The following is a 19,477-nucleotide window of genomic DNA, read 5'->3' as shown; positions in this document are numbered from 1 at the left end:
CACTGAACATTCAAACGGTCTCTCCTTTGTGTGAGTTATTCGATGTTTTTGAAGACTGCCACTCAGACTGAATGTCTTTCCACACTCTGCGCATTCAAAAGGTCTCTCCTTTGTGTGAGTTCTTTGATGCTGTTGAAGACTGCCACTACGACTGAATCTCTTTCCACACTCTGAACATTCAAAAGGTCTCTCGTTTGTGTGAGTTCTTTGATGCCGTTGAAGATGGCTTCTGTGACTGAATCTCTTTCCACACTCTGAGCATTCAAAAGAGTCCTCTCCAACTTTGTGTAGGGAGTTCTTTGTGATGCTGTTGAAGATTGCCACTCACGAGCTGAATCCTCTTTCCACACTCTGGAACATTCAAAAGGTCCTCTCCCTTTTCACCATGGCGGGGTTCTTGCTGATGCATTAAGAAGATTGCCACTCCAGACTGGAATCTCTTTCCACACTCTGAGCATTCAAAAGGTCTCTCCTTTGTGTGAGTTCTTTGATGCTCTAGAAGAGTGCTACTCTGACTGAAATTCTTTCCACACTCTGAACATTCAAAAGGTCTCTCCTTTGTGTGAGTTCTTTGATGCCGTTGAAGATTGCCACTCAGATTGAATGTCTTTCCACACTCTGAGCATTCAAAAGCTTTGTCCATTGTGTGAGTTCTTTGATGTCTTTGAAGATTGCCACTCAAAACGAATCTCTTTCCACACTCTGGGCATTCAAAAGGTCTCTCCTTTGTGTGAGTTCTTTGATGCCGTTGGAAATTGCTACTGCAATTGAATCTCTTTCCACAGTCTGAGCATTCAAAAGGTCTCTCCCTTGTGTGAGTTCTTTGATGCTCTTTTTTAGAAGACTAACACTCACGACTGAATCTCTTTCCACCTCCAGACTTATTCAAAATTCTCTCGCCCTTGCCGTTGGCGGAGTGTTTTGGCGATGCCCGTTGAAGATTGCCTCTCAGACTGAATCTCTTTCCACAATCTGAGCATTCAAAAGCTTTGTCCTTTGTGTGAGTTCTTTGATGTCTTTGAAGAGTGCTATTCTGACTGAATCTCTTTCCACACTCTGAGCATTCAAAAGGTCTCTCCCCTGTGTGAGTTCTTTGATGCTGTTGAAGACTGCTACTCCAATTGAATGTCTTTCCACACACTGAGCATTCAAAACGTCTCTCCTTTGTGTGAATTATTTTGTGCACCAGGAGCTTTGATCTGCAGCTGAAGAACGCTCTGCACCAAAAACATTTATGTGCCCTTTTTATACGGTGCTTCGGAAGATGTACATTACCCTTTCTTATACCAGAGAAGGCCTTTCTACTCTCTATGCAGAGTAATGGATTTTCTCTTGAATGAGTCCCACAATAGTTTTCAGAAAGGTCTGGTTTGTGTGAGAAGCTCTTGCCACTTCCTGTACAGCTATAAGATTTCTCTCTTTCATATGTTTTTTGACGGCTATGTAGATCTGTTCCACGAACACAATTCTTTCCAACATCCAACCATTGATGGGTCTTCTTTCCAATGTGCATTTGCAGATGGATCTCATATTGGCTTTGATTTGTAAAGGTCATCCCACATTCAAAGCACGTCTTTGCTCCCTCTGCTGTTTGGATTAGTTCATGGAAATCATGCCCTTGGCATGAAATTGGTTTAACCCTGTTTTCAGTCATGTGACTTCTTTTCTGCTTATTAGGGCCACCTCGATTCCAGAACATTCCTTCCAAATCTTCATTTTGGACTTCATTTAGCACTGCCCCATCACCCTCATTCCACTGTGCATCCCCTGCTTGGATAAAAAGATAAATCCTGTTAGAATCTACACAAGGAAGTCTGATCTTCCCTAGAAGTTCCCTGAGGAGCAGCAGTGGCGTAGGAGGTTAAGAGCTCGTGTATCTAATCTGGAGGAATTGGGCTTGATTCCCCGCTCTGCCGCCTGAGCTGTGGAGGCTTATCTGGGGAATTCAGATTAGCCTGTACACTCCCACACACGCCAGCTGGGTGACCTTGGGCTAGTCACAGCTTCTCGGAGCTCTCTCAGCCCCACCTACCTCACAGGGTGTTTGTTGTGAGGGGGGAAGGGCAAGGAGATTGTAAGCCCCTTTGAGTCTCCTACAGGAGAGAAAGGGGGGATAAAAATCCAAACTCTTCTTCTTCTTACACCAGTGGTTCTCAACCTTCCTAGTGCTGCGACCCTTTAATACAGTTCCTCATGTTGTGGTGACCCCCAACCCTAACATTTATCCATTTTACAGATGGAGAACACTGATGCAGAGAGTCTTAGGCGACCCCTGTGAAAGGGTCATTCGACCCCCAAAGGGGTCCAACCCACAGGTTGAGAACCACTGCTCTACACAAACTTGTTTCACTACATTATTATACATATTTAAACGTCATTCAAGCCTGCTGCATCAGAAAAGCTTGGTTTACAATCTAAAGATTAATACACCTCCTCACCTGACTGAGTTTGATGAGATGAAAGGGCTGAGTTCTGACTGAAGGTCTTTCCAGAGGCCAGATTTTCATTTGTGTTTTCCCTGGAGCAGATTCTCTGGTTAGCACGAAGACATTCATTTGTTCTTGTTTTGGTTGATCTTACTTCTTGGACTGGACTTTCACAGGAGCATCCTCCATGGGACAGAACGGGCTTATCTGCTGTCCTGTCTGCATGGCTTCCACCCTGCCTTGGTGGTTGGTCTCTGTCCTCAACATTTCCTTCTGAAACATCATCCTTGTCTTTTTCCACAGAAAACCCTTTGTTTCCCCCAATCATCTCCTGTCCATGTTCTCCTGGAAGAAAGAAAGAGGTCCAGTTAGCACATGGGCAAGAAGCCAAGACACCCACCAGGCACTGATCATTAATGGGTGACCATTTTCTTTATCAGATTGTGGGACAGAAGATTAGGTCTGAAAATTATATTCAGGATCTATATAACCAATATGATCAAAGATTCAAGATGGTTTTCTCTCTCTCTAGGCCAACTGGTCAGCAGTAAATGTGTCAAAACTCCCCTGAACAGACAATAAAACACTTGAAAGTTCACAGGATTTATTGCTTATGTCAGGAAGGTAACAGAAGAGTGTTTTGAGGAGTCTCTCTCAGAACACTTGATAATATGTTGCAAGGCACACACACACACACACACACACACGCACACACACACACACACACACGCACACACACACACACACACACTCCATGTGAACCAGAACAGTAAAACGTTCGCTCTGTCTGGCCTTGCTTCACCACAGGCCAGAGCAGATAAGAGACCCGTGAGGCTCAAAACAGAAAGCAGCAACACAGCCTGCATTCCCCAGCCCAACCTGCAGAAACACAACTTGACAAAATGCAGGGAAGATCACATCACTAAAGAATGTGTGGTACAGGGCTAAGAGGTCAGAGGAGAGCTGAAGCTTATGAGATTGTTGAAATTGAGCTTTTCGATATGGTTAATGAACACTGAAATGATAGTGAGATATATGAAAAGTATGCATGAAATGTATTCTATAAAATCACATTTCATAGTAATTTCTATAATCATCTTTAACTTTTTAGTGAATAAGTTGTATTTAGGCGAAATCTTTTTACACTGGAGATGTCTCTCCCTTGGTACAACCCTCCCTCAGGAATTAAGGTACCAGACTACCTTGACACAAGCCAGACATCCCTTTACCTCACTTCGAAGAGAAGCACCATGCTGTCTTTGTTCAGAACATAAGAACATAAGAACAAGCCAGCTGGATCAGACCAAAGTCCATCTAGTCCAGCTCTCTGCTACTCGCAGTGGCCCACCAGGTGCCTTTGGGAGCTCACATGTAGGATGTGAACGCAATGGCCTTCTGCGGCTGTTGCTCCCGATCACCTGGTCTGTTAAGGCATTTGCAATCTCAGATCAAAGAGGATCAAGATTGGTAGCCATAATCAAGATTGGTAGCCATAATCAAGATTGGTAGCCATAAGCCATAATCAAGATTGGTAGCCAGAGAGGCAGAAGGGTCATTTTGATTTCAGCTTACATCACGAGGACTGGATCTTGGAGAAATATGGTCACACAGGGTATATATGCATGTAAGGGGACGGGTTCCAATTGTGACGTATGCATTCTTTGTAACTATAAAAAATAAAGGTCTTTGTCTGGCTGGGTGTGACTCTCTTAGAGAGACCGCCATGTGGGAGATATTAATTCCACACAGCAAAAGTGTTCCTTTTCTTTTAAAGCCTGAGTCTTTGATATTTTTTCTACACCAGACTTTCCAAACAAAACTGAGCAGGACTAACTAGACATTCAAGTCCCATAAGATATTTTCTCTCCCTCCCCCCAATTGTTTTCTAATGTATGGCAACTGAGAAATTAGGATGTGGCCTCTTACACAGTTGCCCAGAGGATTGGGTGATGGCTTAATGTACTGGACTCAGTTGACATGGACAAACCACCACAGAGCTTGAGTCACTCTACCTACACGTGCTGAATCTACGATTATGCTGAGAGATCCTGCCAAGTTGGGACTTGCCTTGCTGAGGGAGCAAATAGTAGGACAGACCTCAACGCATGGCTTGTACTGTTCCAACATTTTGATTCATGTACAATCCCAAAGGCAGAAATGTGGCGGAGTCTGGCACCTGTGGCGGGTCCTTCCAGAGAAGCCACGCTCCCATAATTCTCCAGCATGACGTCCTCATAAAGAGCTCTTTGGACTGGATCTAGCAGTGCCCACTCTGCCTCTGTGAAAGACACGGCCACGTCCTCAAAAGAAACCAGAGACTGAAAGAAAAGGCAGATTCAGGCTTCAGAGGTGTGCAAGAATGAAATGGTGTGCTGAAAGGGGAAGGGTTAAAGGGTGTAAAAGGAGTGGCGTTCAGGAGCCTCTTGCCTGGAGCCCCTCAGCACCAGCTGCAGGAGAAAAAAAGTCCCCTTGAGAAAGGTGAAGCCCGGACCCCAGCTGTCCCTTTGCTCATCTACATACCTGGACTGGAGGTACAGCAGCTGTTCTCCACACCTCTGCAGACAGAACAGATCAACCCTGATTCTTGGCTGTCTATGCAGCGAGGGAGGAAAGGGAAGAAAGAGTAATAGCCTCGACTTCTGATTCTATTGGCTTGTGTGAATCATGCTTCCTGCACTCCAGTTCCCAGGGCTGTGAAACCTTGCCCTATGTACACTCAGCAAGAAGACTCAGCCTTTCTGGTAGAGTAGTGGGAGAGGCGGAAGAGAAACACAAAGGGTTCCCCATCAGCCTTGGGGGACTAGAGATACCACTGACACCTGGGTGGGCACTTGAATCCAAGGTTGGTGGAAGAAAAACAGGGAAATTATCTGGAAAGTCGCATGCACAACAGGCTAAAAATCCCCAAGCTTGAATTCAGTATGTGCAGAAGCAGAGGGTTGTGTGGAGTGTCCAGAGCATCTGCTGATCCACTGATGTCACATCTGGGTTTTTGGCCACAGAGCAACTATCAGCATGGCATCACCACCTACCTCAAGCCCTGCCCACCCCTATTCCTGGCATCCCTCATCCCAGGGCTCTGGCACTGGAGTGCCTTGTCAAATGTGATAAGCATGAGGCACAAGCATTTGCGTCTTGCTTTAGAACACGCAGACTTTGTTGATTCTAGAGACCGAAGAGACTTCGGCTGAGATTTGTCTGCTTTGTTTTGAGCTCCTTGTGTGTCTCTCTAATGGAGAAAGGAGGAGGATGTAGATATTGTAATCTATGGGAGGAATTTTCTAATCCAGTTCTATAGGAATCCCAACTATTGAACATTGAGCACCACAATATGGATGAAAAAGCGTTTCATTTTTTTCCTGACTAGAATTCTCTACCCATCGAATTCACTGGGTGCCCCAATGCCATTGAGTCAGAATGGAGTCCTTACACACCATGTGAGAGGCCATCTTGGGCACATTCCTGGGCCTGGCACTGGCTGCCCTTGCCTCCCAATGGAGCTCTTTCCAACTCAGCTTCCATCTTCACAGAATGGGCCAACCTCTGACAGAGCAGTAGCATAGCAAAGAATACAAGGAGAAGAACTTTGTTACACCCCTTTTTTCTGGACACAAGAATGTCAAAGTGGCTTTACCAAACTCCTTCCCTTCCTCTCCCCACAAAAAAGACCTTGTGAGGCATAAGAAGATAAGAACAAAACAGCTGGATCAGACCAGAGTCCATCTAGTCCAGCTCTCTGCTACTCCTGCAATTAGCCCACCAGGTGCTCTTGGGAGCTCACATGCAGGATGTGAGAGCAATGGCCTTCTGCAGCTGTTGCTCCCGAGCACCTGGTCTGTTGAGGCATTTTGCAATCTCACATCAAAGAGGATCAAGATTGGTAGCCATGATCGACCTCCCACATGAAATCTGTCCAAGCCCCTTTTAAAGATATCCAGGTTAGTGGCCATCCACCACATCCTGTGGCAGCAGATTCCAAACACCAATCACACGTGGCGTGAAGAAGTGTTTCCTTTCATTAGTCCTAATTCTTCCCCCCAGCATTTTCAATGAATGCCCCCTGGTTCTAGTATTGTGAGAAAGAGAGAAACATTTCTCTCTGTCAACATTTTCTACCCCATGCATAATTTTATAGACTTCAATCATATCCCCCCTCAAACTTTATCTCCTGTCCAAACTAAAGAGTCCCAAATGCAGCCCAGCCTCTCCCTCATAAGGAAGTTGCTCAATTCCTTCAATCATCCCTCGTTGCCCCTTCTCTGCACTTCTTCTCTCTCTTCAATATCCTTTTTTTGAGATGTGGCGACCAGAACTGAACACAATTACTCCAAGTGCAGTCGCACCACTGCTTTTATTATCAATTCCTTGCCTAATGATCCCCAGCACTTGCATTTGCCTTTTTTCACAACTGCCATGCATTTGAGTTGACATTCCCATGGAACCTTCTCCTTTAGATGCCCAAATCCCTTTCCTGGTCTGTGACAGATAGCACTGACCCCTGTAGCGTGTATGTTAACTAGGGGTTTGGATTTTTTGCCCCTATGTGTGCATCATTTTACATTTTACCCATTGAACTGCGTTTGCTGTTTCTTATGCACCTAATTTGTCAAGGTCCAGCTTGGGGAGCTCTTACATGAAATCCTTCTTGGTTCTCACCACACTACATAATTTGGTATCATCTGCAAACTTGGCCACCACGCTACCCACCCCTACTTCCAGGGCATTTATGAATAGGTTAAAGAGCACTGGTCCCAAAACAGATCCTTGGGGGACACCACTCCCTACATCAATCCATTGTGAGAATTTCCCATTTCCCCCCCACCAGTTTCAACCAGTTTTTAATCCATAGGAGGACTTCCCCTCTTATTCCTTGATTGCTGAGTTTTCTCAACAGTCTCTGGTGAGGAACTTTGTCAAAAGCCTTTTGGAAATCCAAGTAGACAATGTCCACTGGTTCCCCCTTATCCACATGCCTGTTTACACCCTCAAAAAGAACTCTAGTACCATCCGCCTCCTGTTGATGTTGTAGTGAATGTTGTTCACCGCCCGGAGCCCTTCGGGGATCGGGCGGTATACAAATTAAATAAATAAATAAATAAATAAATAAATAAATAAATAAATAAATAAATAATAATAATAATAATAATAATAATAATAATAATAGTAAGTTTGTAAGACAGGATTTGCTCTGCAAAAGCCATGCTGACTCTTTCTCAGCAGGTCTTGCTTTTCTACATGTTTAATAATTTTAACTTTAATGATAGAATCTACTAATTTACTTCAGGAACAGATGTCAGAACTGACTCGGCCTGTAATTTCCGAGGTCCTCCCTAGATCCTTTCTTAAAAGATTGAGGTGTGACATTGGCCATCTTCCAGTCTTCAGGGATGGAGCCTGGATTTCAGGATAAGTTGCAGGTGGGGCTCAGAGGATTGGGAGAGGTGACTATAACTAACCAAAGGACACAGAGCAGGCTTCATGTGGAGGAGCAGACGGAAACAGACCTGGTTTACCAAACTGGAGGCCACCACTCATAGGAAGGAGTGCAGAATTGAAGCAAAATTCTTTATTGCAGTCAAAGACCAGCACATAATAATACTTAACTGGAGAAGTGCACTTATACACAGTCGGGTGACCGTTTACTAAAAGGTCAACTCTCGCTAAAAAAAATGCAAGTAGTAGATAAAATACATTTGATTATGTCAAAAGATTAAAAAGTTAATATAACTACACTTGTAAAGTGCCTGTGCAGTGTTGCGCTACAAAACCTATAGGGACATTACTAGAAACTCCCGACCTCCGACCATATCTTCCTAAGGATCACAGTTTCTTCAGTCTTTCCCTCCCTAAACTATTCAACTACGGCAGATGTCTCTTATTGTGTTTGTAGATTAAAGAGACAAAAAACGGCCATTGCCCGTGTAATTTTCTGGTCCCTACCTGTCAATATGTAGGCCAGTACATCTTTGTAGTTTAGGCCTAATATTAGACCTGTCATGGCTGGGCTGAGGGGATTTCCTTTTCGAGGGGCTTTTCAAAAGTGGGACATCTAAATAACATGTGTTCCTAATGTATCTATTTCGCCTAGTGGGCAGAGGGCAGGCAAGCTCTCTTTTTCATAAGGGATTTTCTTGTATTTCCCCTCCTTAACAGCTTGAGGGAGGGAAGAGAATTACATCTGGCCAATGAGAAAGCTCTTTCTTGTGTTGCTGTTTTCAAGGAAAAACAAATATGGTGCTGTTGTTACTTGCCATCTTAGGTGTTCCAGTGCAACCTTAGAGTGTTTTTAGGAGATCTGTTTGTCTCTCAATATCAAAAAAATTCTCTGCTTGACCTGTATCCGGGCCAGACTATCAGCTCCCATGGCTAATAGAGCTTGTATGGAGAATTATCCATGCTGGTGGTTTGGACTTTCTTATACCAACTGGACTGAAAATTACCCTGAAGGACCAATGGGAGAGGGCCTTGTGGAGTTATGAATGCAGCCAAGCCATTTTTTGATTGATAGTAGGCTGATTAAGAGCTTCAACTTTTAGCATCCCGGTTTCAAGCCTAATCCATGAGTTGGAAGCATTTTTTTGGAACCCTGAACTAATGATCTTAAAAACTTGGATTGCACTCTTTCCCCAATGGAGGAGTCTACCTCTCTCAACCACCACACCAAAGGAACAGATCTGGCCCCACTCCCCAGACACTGCATCGTGCTTTAAGTAGACCCAGTAGGGGTTTTCTTTCAACCACTGTTGAACTATCTGGAGGAATGGAAATTCCCCAGAAGAAGAGACTGCTCATGCGCTGCAATCCAAATCCAGAGGATTAGAACTTTGGTATCATTTGTACTTGGGGAAGCCTTAGGAGAAGGTGAAATACTGTACCTTGAATTGGACAGAGCTGGAAGGAATGAAGCCCTCACACCTGTTCTGCCTGCCTCTTCTCCTCTGCCCCCCCCCCCCCCCCCCCCCCGCACCCCCCGGCGACCCCCCCCCCCCCCCCCCCCCCCCCCCCCCCCCACCCACACCCCCCCCCCACCCCCCCCCCCGCCAAACCCCCCCCCCCCCTCCCCCCCCCCCCCCCACCTCCCCCCCCCTCCACCCCCCCCCCCCCCCACCCCCCCCCCCCCCCCCCCCCCCCCCCCCCCACCCCCCCCCCCCCCCACCCCCCCCCCCCCCCACCCCCCCCCCCCCCCACCCCCCCCCCCCCCCACCCCCCCCCCCCCCCACCCCCCCCCCCCCCCACCCCCCCCCCCCCCCACCCCCCCCCCCCCCCACCCCCCCCCCCCCCCACCCCCCCCCCCCCCCACCCCCCCCCCCCCCCACCCCCCCCCCCCCCCACCCCCCCCCCCCCCCACCCCCCCCCCCCCCCACCCCCCCCCCCCCCCACCCCCCCCCCCCCCCACCCCCCCCCCCCCCCACCCCCCCCCCCCCCCACCCCCCCCCCCCCCCACCCCCCCCCCCCCCCACCCCCCCCCCCCCCCACCCCCCCCCCCCCCCACCCCCCCCCCCCCCCACCCCCCCCCCCCCCCACCCCCCCCCCCCCCCACCCCCCCCCCCCCCCACCCCCCCCCCCCCCCACCCCCCCCCCCCCCCACCCCCCCCCCCCCCCACCCCCCCCCCCCCCCACCCCCCCCCCCCCCCACCCCCCCCCCCCCCCACCCCCCCCCCCCCCCACCCCCCCCCCCCCCCACCCCCCCCCCCCCCCACCCCCCCCCCCCCCCACCCCCCCCCCCCCCCACCCCCCCCCCCCCCCACCCCCCCCCCCCCCCACCCCCCCCCCCCCCCACCCCCCCCCCCCCCCACCCCCCCCCCCCCCCACCCCCCCCCCCCCCCACCCCCCCCCCCCCCCACCCCCCCCCCCCCCCACCCCCCCCCCCCCCCACCCCCCCCCCCCCCCACCCCCCCCCCCCCCCACCCCCCCCCCCCCCCACCCCCCCCCCCCCCCACCCCCCCCCCCCCCCACCCCCCCCCCCCCCCACCCCCCCCCCCCCCCACCCCCCCCCCCCCCCACCCCCCCCCCCCCCCACCCCCCCCCCCCCCCACCCCCCCCCCCCCCCACCCCCCCCCCCCCCCACCCCCCCCCCCCCCCACCCCCCCCCCCCCCCACCCCCCCCCCCCCCCACCCCCCCCCCCCCCCACCCCCCCCCCCCCCCACCCCCCCCCCCCCCCACCCCCCCCCCCCCCCACCCCCCCCCCCCCCCACCCCCCCCCCCCCCCACCCCCCCCCCCCCCCACCCCCCCCCCCCCCCACCCCCCCCCCCCCCCACCCCCCCCCCCCCCCACCCCCCCCCCCCCCCACCCCCCCCCCCCCCCACCCCCCCCCCCCCCCACCCCCCCCCCCCCCCACCCCCCCCCCCCCCCACCCCCCCCCCCCCCCACCCCCCCCCCCCCCCACCCCCCCCCCCCCCCACCCCCCCCCCCCCCCACCCCCCCCCCCCCCCACCCCCCCCCCCCCCCACCCCCCCCCCCCCCCACCCCCCCCCCCCCCCACCCCCCCCCCCCCCCACCCCCCCCCCCCCCCACCCCCCCCCCCCCCCACCCCCCCCCCCCCCCACCCCCCCCCCCCCCCACCCCCCCCCCCCCCCACCCCCCCCCCCCCCCACCCCCCCCCCCCCCCACCCCCCCCCCCCCCCACCCCCCCCCCCCCCCACCCCCCCCCCCCCCCACCCCCCCCCCCCCCCACCCCCCCCCCCCCCCACCCCCCCCCCCCCCCACCCCCCCCCCCCCCCACCCCCCCCCCCCCCCACCCCCCCCCCCCCCCACCCCCCCCCCCCCCCACCCCCCCCCCCCCCCACCCCCCCCCCCCCCCACCCCCCCCCCCCCCCACCCCCCCCCCCCCCCACCCCCCCCCCCCCCCACCCCCCCCCCCCCCCACCCCCCCCCCCCCCCACCCCCCCCCCCCCCCACCCCCCCCCCCCCCCACCCCCCCCCCCCCCCACCCCCCCCCCCCCCCACCCCCCCCCCCCCCCACCCCCCCCCCCCCCCACCCCCCCCCCCCCCCACCCCCCCCCCCCCCCACCCCCCCCCCCCCCCACCCCCCCCCCCCCCCACCCCCCCCCCCCCCCACCCCCCCCCCCCCCCACCCCCCCCCCCCCCCACCCCCCCCCCCCCCCACCCCCCCCCCCCCCCACCCCCCCCCCCCCCCACCCCCCCCCCCCCCCACCCCCCCCCCCCCCCACCCCCCCCCCCCCCCACCCCCCCCCCCCCCCACCCCCCCCCCCCCCCACCCCCCCCCCCCCCCACCCCCCCCCCCCCCCACCCCCCCCCCCCCCCACCCCCCCCCCCCCCCACCCCCCCCCCCCCCCACCCCCCCCCCCCCCCACCCCCCCCCCCCCCCACCCCCCCCCCCCCCCACCCCCCCCCCCCCCCACCCCCCCCCCCCCCCACCCCCCCCCCCCCCCACCCCCCCCCCCCCCCACCCCCCCCCCCCCCCACCCCCCCCCCCCCCCACCCCCCCCCCCCCCCACCCCCCCCCCCCCCCACCCCCCCCCCCCCCCACCCCCCCCCCCCCCCACCCCCCCCCCCCCCCACCCCCCCCCCCCCCCACCCCCCCCCCCCCCCACCCCCCCCCCCCCCCACCCCCCCCCCCCCCCACCCCCCCCCCCCCCCACCCCCCCCCCCCCCCACCCCCCCCCCCCCCCACCCCCCCCCCCCCCCACCCCCCCCCCCCCCCACCCCCCCCCCCCCCCACCCCCCCCCCCCCCCACCCCCCCCCCCCCCCACCCCCCCCCCCCCCCACCCCCCCCCCCCCCCACCCCCCCCCCCCCCCACCCCCCCCCCCCCCCACCCCCCCCCCCCCCCACCCCCCCCCCCCCCCACCCCCCCCCCCCCCCACCCCCCCCCCCCCCCACCCCCCCCCCCCCCCACCCCCCCCCCCCCCCACCCCCCCCCCCCCCCACCCCCCCCCCCCCCCACCCCCCCCCCCCCCCACCCCCCCCCCCCCCCACCCCCCCCCCCCCCCACCCCCCCCCCCCCCCACCCCCCCCCCCCCCCACCCCCCCCCCCCCCCACCCCCCCCCCCCCCCACCCCCCCCCCCCCCCACCCCCCCCCCCCCCCACCCCCCCCCCCCCCCACCCCCCCCCCCCCCCACCCCCCCCCCCCCCCACCCCCCCCCCCCCCCACCCCCCCCCCCCCCCACCCCCCCCCCCCCCCACCCCCCCCCCCCCCCACCCCCCCCCCCCCCCACCCCCCCCCCCCCCCACCCCCCCCCCCCCCCACCCCCCCCCCCCCCCACCCCCCCCCCCCCCCACCCCCCCCCCCCCCCACCCCCCCCCCCCCCCACCCCCCCCCCCCCCCACCCCCCCCCCCCCCCACCCCCCCCCCCCCCCACCCCCCCCCCCCCCCACCCCCCCCCCCCCCCACCCCCCCCCCCCCCCACCCCCCCCCCCCCCCACCCCCCCCCCCCCCCACCCCCCCCCCCCCCCACCCCCCCCCCCCCCCACCCCCCCCCCCCCCCACCCCCCCCCCCCCCCACCCCCCCCCCCCCCCACCCCCCCCCCCCCCCACCCCCCCCCCCCCCCACCCCCCCCCCCCCCCACCCCCCCCCCCCCCCACCCCCCCCCCCCCCCACCCCCCCCCCCCCCCACCCCCCCCCCCCCCCACCCCCCCCCCCCCCCACCCCCCCCCCCCCCCACCCCCCCCCCCCCCCACCCCCCCCCCCCCCCACCCCCCCCCCCCCCCACCCCCCCCCCCCCCCACCCCCCCCCCCCCCCACCCCCCCCCCCCCCCACCCCCCCCCCCCCCCACCCCCCCCCCCCCCCACCCCCCCCCCCCCCCACCCCCCCCCCCCCCCACCCCCCCCCCCCCCCACCCCCCCCCCCCCCCACCCCCCCCCCCCCCCACCCCCCCCCCCCCCCACCCCCCCCCCCCCCCACCCCCCCCCCCCCCCACCCCCCCCCCCCCCCACCCCCCCCCCCCCCCACCCCCCCCCCCCCCCACCCCCCCCCCCCCCCACCCCCCCCCCCCCCCACCCCCCCCCCCCCCCACCCCCCCCCCCCCCCACCCCCCCCCCCCCCCACCCCCCCCCCCCCCCACCCCCCCCCCCCCCCACCCCCCCCCCCCCCCACCCCCCCCCCCCCCCACCCCCCCCCCCCCCCACCCCCCCCCCCCCCCACCCCCCCCCCCCCCCACCCCCCCCCCCCCCCACCCCCCCCCCCCCCCACCCCCCCCCCCCCCCACCCCCCCCCCCCCCCACCCCCCCCCCCCCCCACCCCCCCCCCCCCCCACCCCCCCCCCCCCCCACCCCCCCCCCCCCCCACCCCCCCCCCCCCCCACCCCCCCCCCCCCCCACCCCCCCCCCCCCCCACCCCCCCCCCCCCCCACCCCCCCCCCCCCCCACCCCCCCCCCCCCCCACCCCCCCCCCCCCCCACCCCCCCCCCCCCCCACCCCCCCCCCCCCCCACCCCCCCCCCCCCCCACCCCCCCCCCCCCCCACCCCCCCCCCCCCCCACCCCCCCCCCCCCCCACCCCCCCCCCCCCCCACCCCCCCCCCCCCCCACCCCCCCCCCCCCCCACCCCCCCCCCCCCCCACCCCCCCCCCCCCCCACCCCCCCCCCCCCCCACCCCCCCCCCCCCCCACCCCCCCCCCCCCCCACCCCCCCCCCCCCCCACCCCCCCCCCCCCCCACCCCCCCCCCCCCCCACCCCCCCCCCCCCCCACCCCCCCCCCCCCCCACCCCCCCCCCCCCCCACCCCCCCCCCCCCCCACCCCCCCCCCCCCCCACCCCCCCCCCCCCCCACCCCCCCCCCCCCCCACCCCCCCCCCCCCCCACCCCCCCCCCCCCCCACCCCCCCCCCCCCCCACCCCCCCCCCCCCCCACCCCCCCCCCCCCCCACCCCCCCCCCCCCCCACCCCCCCCCCCCCCCACCCCCCCCCCCCCCCACCCCCCCCCCCCCCCACCCCCCCCCCCCCCCACCCCCCCCCCCCCCCACCCCCCCCCCCCCCCACCCCCCCCCCCCCCCACCCCCCCCCCCCCCCACCCCCCCCCCCCCCCACCCCCCCCCCCCCCCACCCCCCCCCCCCCCCACCCCCCCCCCCCCCCACCCCCCCCCCCCCCCACCCCCCCCCCCCCCCACCCCCCCCCCCCCCCACCCCCCCCCCCCCCCACCCCCCCCCCCCCCCACCCCCCCCCCCCCCCACCCCCCCCCCCCCCCACCCCCCCCCCCCCCCACCCCCCCCCCCCCCCACCCCCCCCCCCCCCCACCCCCCCCCCCCCCCACCCCCCCCCCCCCCCACCCCCCCCCCCCCCCACCCCCCCCCCCCCCCACCCCCCCCCCCCCCCACCCCCCCCCCCCCCCACCCCCCCCCCCCCCCACCCCCCCCCCCCCCCACCCCCCCCCCCCCCCACCCCCCCCCCCCCCCACCCCCCCCCCCCCCCACCCCCCCCCCCCCCCACCCCCCCCCCCCCCCACCCCCCCCCCCCCCCACCCCCCCCCCCCCCCACCCCCCCCCCCCCCCACCCCCCCCCCCCCCCACCCCCCCCCCCCCCCACCCCCCCCCCCCCCCACCCCCCCCCCCCCCCACCCCCCCCCCCCCCCACCCCCCCCCCCCCCCACCCCCCCCCCCCCCCACCCCCCCCCCCCCCCACCCCCCCCCCCCCCCACCCCCCCCCCCCCCCACCCCCCCCCCCCCCCACCCCCCCCCCCCCCCACCCCCCCCCCCCCCCACCCCCCCCCCCCCCCACCCCCCCCCCCCCCCACCCCCCCCCCCCCCCACCCCCCCCCCCCCCCACCCCCCCCCCCCCCCACCCCCCCCCCCCCCCACCCCCCCCCCCCCCCACCCCCCCCCCCCCCCACCCCCCCCCCCCCCCACCCCCCCCCCCCCCCACCCCCCCCCCCCCCCACCCCCCCCCCCCCCCACCCCCCCCCCCCCCCACCCCCCCCCCCCCCCACCCCCCCCCCCCCCCACCCCCCCCCCCCCCCACCCCCCCCCCCCCCCACCCCCCCCCCCCCCCACCCCCCCCCCCCCCCACCCCCCCCCCCCCCCACCCCCCCCCCCCCCCACCCCCCCCCCCCCCCACCCCCCCCCCCCCCCACCCCCCCCCCCCCCCACCCCCCCCCCCCCCCACCCCCCCCCCCCCCCACCCCCCCCCCCCCCCACCCCCCCCCCCCCCCACCCCCCCCCCCCCCCACCCCCCCCCCCCCCCACCCCCCCCCCCCCCCACCCCCCCCCCCCCCCACCCCCCCCCCCCCCCACCCCCCCCCCCCCCCACCCCCCCCCCCCCCCACCCCCCCCCCCCCCCACCCCCCCCCCCCCCCACCCCCCCCCCCCCCCACCCCCCCCCCCCCCCACCCCCCCCCCCCCCCACCCCCCCCCCCCCCCACCCCCCCCCCCCCCCACCCCCCCCCCCCCCCACCCCCCCCCCCCCCCACCCCCCCCCCCCCCCACCCCCCCCCCCCCCCACCCCCCCCCCCCCCCACCCCCCCCCCCCCCCACCCCCCCCCCCCCCCACCCCCCCCCCCCCCCACCCCCCCCCCCCCCCACCCCCCCCCCCCCCCACCCCCCCCCCCCCCCACCCCCCCCCCCCCCCACCCCCCCCCCCCCCCACCCCCCCCCCCCCCCACCCCCCCCCCCCCCCACCCCCCCCCCCCCCCACCCCCCCCCCCCCCCACCCCCCCCCCCCCCCACCCCCCCCCCCCCCCACCCCCCCCCCCCCCCACCCCCCCCCCCCCCCACCCCCCCCCCCCCCCACCCCCCCCCCCCCCCACCCCCCCCCCCCCCCACCCCCCCCCCCCCCCACCCCCCCCCCCCCCCACCCCCCCCCCCCCCCACCCCCCCCCCCCCCCACCCCCCCCCCCCCCCACCCCCCCCCCCCCCCACCCCCCCCCCCCCCCACCCCCCCCCCCCCCCACCCCCCCCCCCCCCCACCCCCCCCCCCCCCCACCCCCCCCCCCCCCCACCCCCCCCCCCCCCCACCCCCCCCCCCCCCCACCCCCCCCCCCCCCCACCCCCCCCCCCCCCCACCCCCCCCCCCCCCCACCCCCCCCCCCCCCCACCCCCCCCCCCCCCCACCCCCCCCCCCCCCCACCCCCCCCCCCCCCCACCCCCCCCCCCCCCCACCCCCCCCCCCCCCCACCCCCCCCCCCCCCCACCCCCCCCCCCCCCCACCCCCCCCCCCCCCCACCCCCCCCCCCCCCCACCCCCCCCCCCCCCCACCCCCCCCCCCCCCCACCCCCCCCCCCCCCCACCCCCCCCCCCCCCCACCCCCCCCCCCCCCCACCCCCCCCCCCCCCCACCCCCCCCCCCCCCCACCCCCCCCCCCCCCCACCCCCCCCCCCCCCCACCCCCCCCCCCCCCCACCCCCCCCCCCCCCCACCCCCCCCCCCCCCCACCCCCCCCCCCCCCCACCCCCCCCCCCCCCCACCCCCCCCCCCCCCCACCCCCCCCCCCCCCCACCCCCCCCCCCCCCCACCCCCCCCCCCCCCCACCCCCCCCCCCCCCCACCCCCCCCCCCCCCCACCCCCCCCCCCCCCCACCCCCCCCCCCCCCCACCCCCCCCCCCCCCCACCCCCCCCCCCCCCCACCCCCCCCCCCCCCCACCCCCCCCCCCCCCCACCCCCCCCCCCCCCCACCCCCCCCCCCCCCCACCCCCCCCCCCCCCCACCCCCCCCCCCCCCCACCCCCCCCCCCCCCCACCCCCCCCCCCCCCCACCCCCCCCCCCCCCCACCCCCCCCCCCCCCCACCCCCCCCCCCCCCCACCCCCCCCCCCCCCCACCCCCCCCCCCCCCCACCCCCCCCCCCCCCCACCCCCCCCCCCCCCCACCCCCCCCCCCCCCCACCCCCCCCCCCCCCCACCCCCCCCCCCCCCCACCCCCCCCCCCCCCCACCCCCCCCCCCCCCCACCCCCCCCCCCCCCCACCCCCCCCCCCCCCCACCCCCCCCCCCCCCCACCCCCCCCCCCCCCCACCCCCCCCCCCCCCCACCCCCCCCCCCCCCCACCCCCCCCCCCCCCCACCCCCCCCCCCCCCCACCCCCCCCCCCCCCCACCCCCCCCCCCCCCCACCCCCCCCCCCCCCCACCCCCCCCCCCCCCCACCCCCCCCCCCCCCCACCCCCCCCCCCCCCCACCCCCCCCCCCCCCCACCCCCCCCCCCCCCCACCCCCCCCCCCCCCCACCCCCCCCCCCCCCCACCCCCCCCCCCCCCCACCCCCCCCCCCCCCCACCCCCCCCCCCCCCCACCCCCCCCCCCCCCCACCCCCCCCCCCCCCCACCCCCCCCCCCCCCCACCCCCCCCCCCCCCCACCCCCCCCCCCCCCCACCCCCCCCCCCCCCCACCCCCCCCCCCCCCCACCCCCCCCCCCCCCCACCCCCCCCCCCCCCCACCCCCCCCCCCCCCCACCCCCCCCCCCCCCCACCCCCCCCCCCCCCCACCCCCCCCCCCCCCCACCCCCCCCCCCCCCCACCCCCCCCCCCCCCCACCCCCCCCCCCCCCCACCCCCCCCCCCCCCCACCCCCCCCCCCCCCCACCCCCCCCCCCCCCCACCCCCCCCCCCCCCCACCCCCCCCCCCCCCCACCCCCCCCCCCCCCCACCCCCCCCCCCCCCCACCCCCCCCCCCCCCCACCCCCCCCCCCCCCCACCCCCCCCCCCCCCCACCCCCCCCCCCCCCCACCCCCCCCCCCCCCCACCCCCCCCCCCCCCCACCCCCCCCCCCCCCCACCCCCCCCCCCCCCCACCCCCCCCCCCCCCCACCCCCCCCCCCCCCCACCCCCCCCCCCCCCCACCCCCCCCCCCCCCCACCCCCCCCCCCCCCCACCCCCCCCCCCCCCCACCCCCCCCCCCCCCCACCCCCCCCCCCCCCCACCCCCCCCCCCCCCCACCCCCCCCCCCCCCCACCCCCCCCCCCCCCCACCCCCCCCCCCCCCCACCCCCCCCCCCCCCCACCCCCCCCCCCCCCCACCCCCCCCCCCCCCCACCCCCCCCCCCCCCCACCCCCCCCCCCCCCCACCCCCCCCCCCCCCCACCCCCCCCCCCCCCCACCCCCCCCCCCCCCCACCCCCCCCCCCCCCCACCCCCCCCCCCCCCCACCCCCCCCCCCCCCCACCCCCCCCCCCCCCCACCCCCCCCCCCCCCCACCCCCCCCCCCCCCCACCCCCCCCCCCCCCCACCCCCCCCCCCCCCCACCCCCCCCCCCCCCCACCCCCCCCCCCCCCCACCCCCCCCCCCCCCCACCCCCCCCCCCCCCCACCCCCCCCCCCCCCCACCCCCCCCCCCCCCCACCCCCCCCCCCCCCCACCCCCCCCCCCCCCCACCCCCCCCCCCCCCCACCCCCCCCCCCCCCCACCCCCCCCCCCCCCCACCCCCCCCCCCCCCCACCCCCCCCCCCCCCCACCCCCCCCCCCCCCCACCCCCCCCCCCCCCCACCCCCCCCCCCCCCCACCCCCCCCCCCCCCCACCCCCCCCCCCCCCCACCCCCCCCCCCCCCCACCCCCCCCCCCCCCCACCCCCCCCCCCCCCCACCCCCCCCCCCCCCCACCCCCCCCCCCCCCCACCCCCCCCCCCCCCCACCCCCCCCCCCCCCCACCCCCCCCCCCCCCCACCCCCCCCCCCCCCCACCCCCCCCCCCCCCCACCCCCCCCCCCCCCCACCCCCCCCCCCCCCCACCCCCCCCCCCCCCCACCCCCCCCCCCCCCCACCCCCCCCCCCCCCCACCCCCCCCCCCCCCCACCCCCCCCCCCCCCCACCCCCCCCCCCCCCCACCCCCCCCCCCCCCCACCCCCCCCCCCCCCCACCCCCCCCCCCCCCCACCCCCCCCCCCCCCCACCCCCCCCCCCCCCCACCCCCCCCCCCCCCCACCCCCCCCCCCCCCCACCCCCCCCCCCCCCCACCCCCCCCCCCCCCCACCCCCCCCCCCCCCCACCCCCCCCCCCCCCCACCCCCCCCCCCCCCCACCCCCCCCCCCCCCCACCCCCCCCCCCCCCCACCCCCCCCCCCCCCCACCCCCCCCCCCCCCCACCCCCCCCCCCCCCCACCCCCCCCCCCCCCCACCCCCCCCCCCCCCCACCCCCCCCCCCCCCCACCCCCCCCCCCCCCCACCCCCCCCCCCCCCCACCCCCCCC

The 19,477-nt window shown here is 70.0% G+C and overlaps 2 protein-coding genes across 6 annotated transcripts in view; one reads left to right on the top strand and one right to left on the bottom strand.

The window, feature by feature from the left end:
* LOC125431936 (zinc finger protein 664-like) overlaps nt 1–5,949 on the bottom strand; it is a 46,401-nt gene extending 40,452 nt beyond the window's left edge. Inside the window, exons 1-5 of one of the 5 annotated variants that reach the window (XM_048495182.1) lie at nt 5,861–5,949; nt 4,947–5,018; nt 4,603–4,744; nt 2,439–2,768; nt 1,178–1,770 (exon numbers count right to left, since the gene is read on the bottom strand). In XM_048495182.1, coding sequence (XP_048351139.1) covers nt 1,178–1,770; nt 2,439–2,768; nt 4,603–4,651 — 972 coding nt within the window. In that variant the 5' untranslated portion in view covers nt 4,652–4,744; nt 4,947–5,018; nt 5,861–5,949. Of the gene's footprint in view, nt 1–1,078; nt 1,771–2,438; nt 2,773–4,602; nt 4,745–4,946; nt 5,019–5,860 lie in introns of all 5 variants that reach the window. The other 4 variants (XM_048495181.1, XM_048495177.1, XM_048495179.1 and 1 more) reach the window with 4 other exon arrangements.
* The window catches only part of LOC125431935 (zinc finger protein 383-like), a 190,526-nt gene that overhangs the window by 139,399 nt on the left and 31,650 nt on the right, over nt 1–19,477 (top strand). The window lies entirely within an intron of this gene.

The sequence above is a fragment of the Sphaerodactylus townsendi genome, linkage group LG04, assembly GCF_021028975.2.
Source record: "Sphaerodactylus townsendi isolate TG3544 linkage group LG04, MPM_Stown_v2.3, whole genome shotgun sequence".
In the NCBI taxonomy this organism is placed as follows: Eukaryota; Metazoa; Chordata; class Lepidosauria; order Squamata; family Sphaerodactylidae; genus Sphaerodactylus; species Sphaerodactylus townsendi.
The sequence above is the reverse complement of the archived record's forward strand: the minus strand, read 5'-3'. Positions and strand labels throughout refer to the sequence as shown.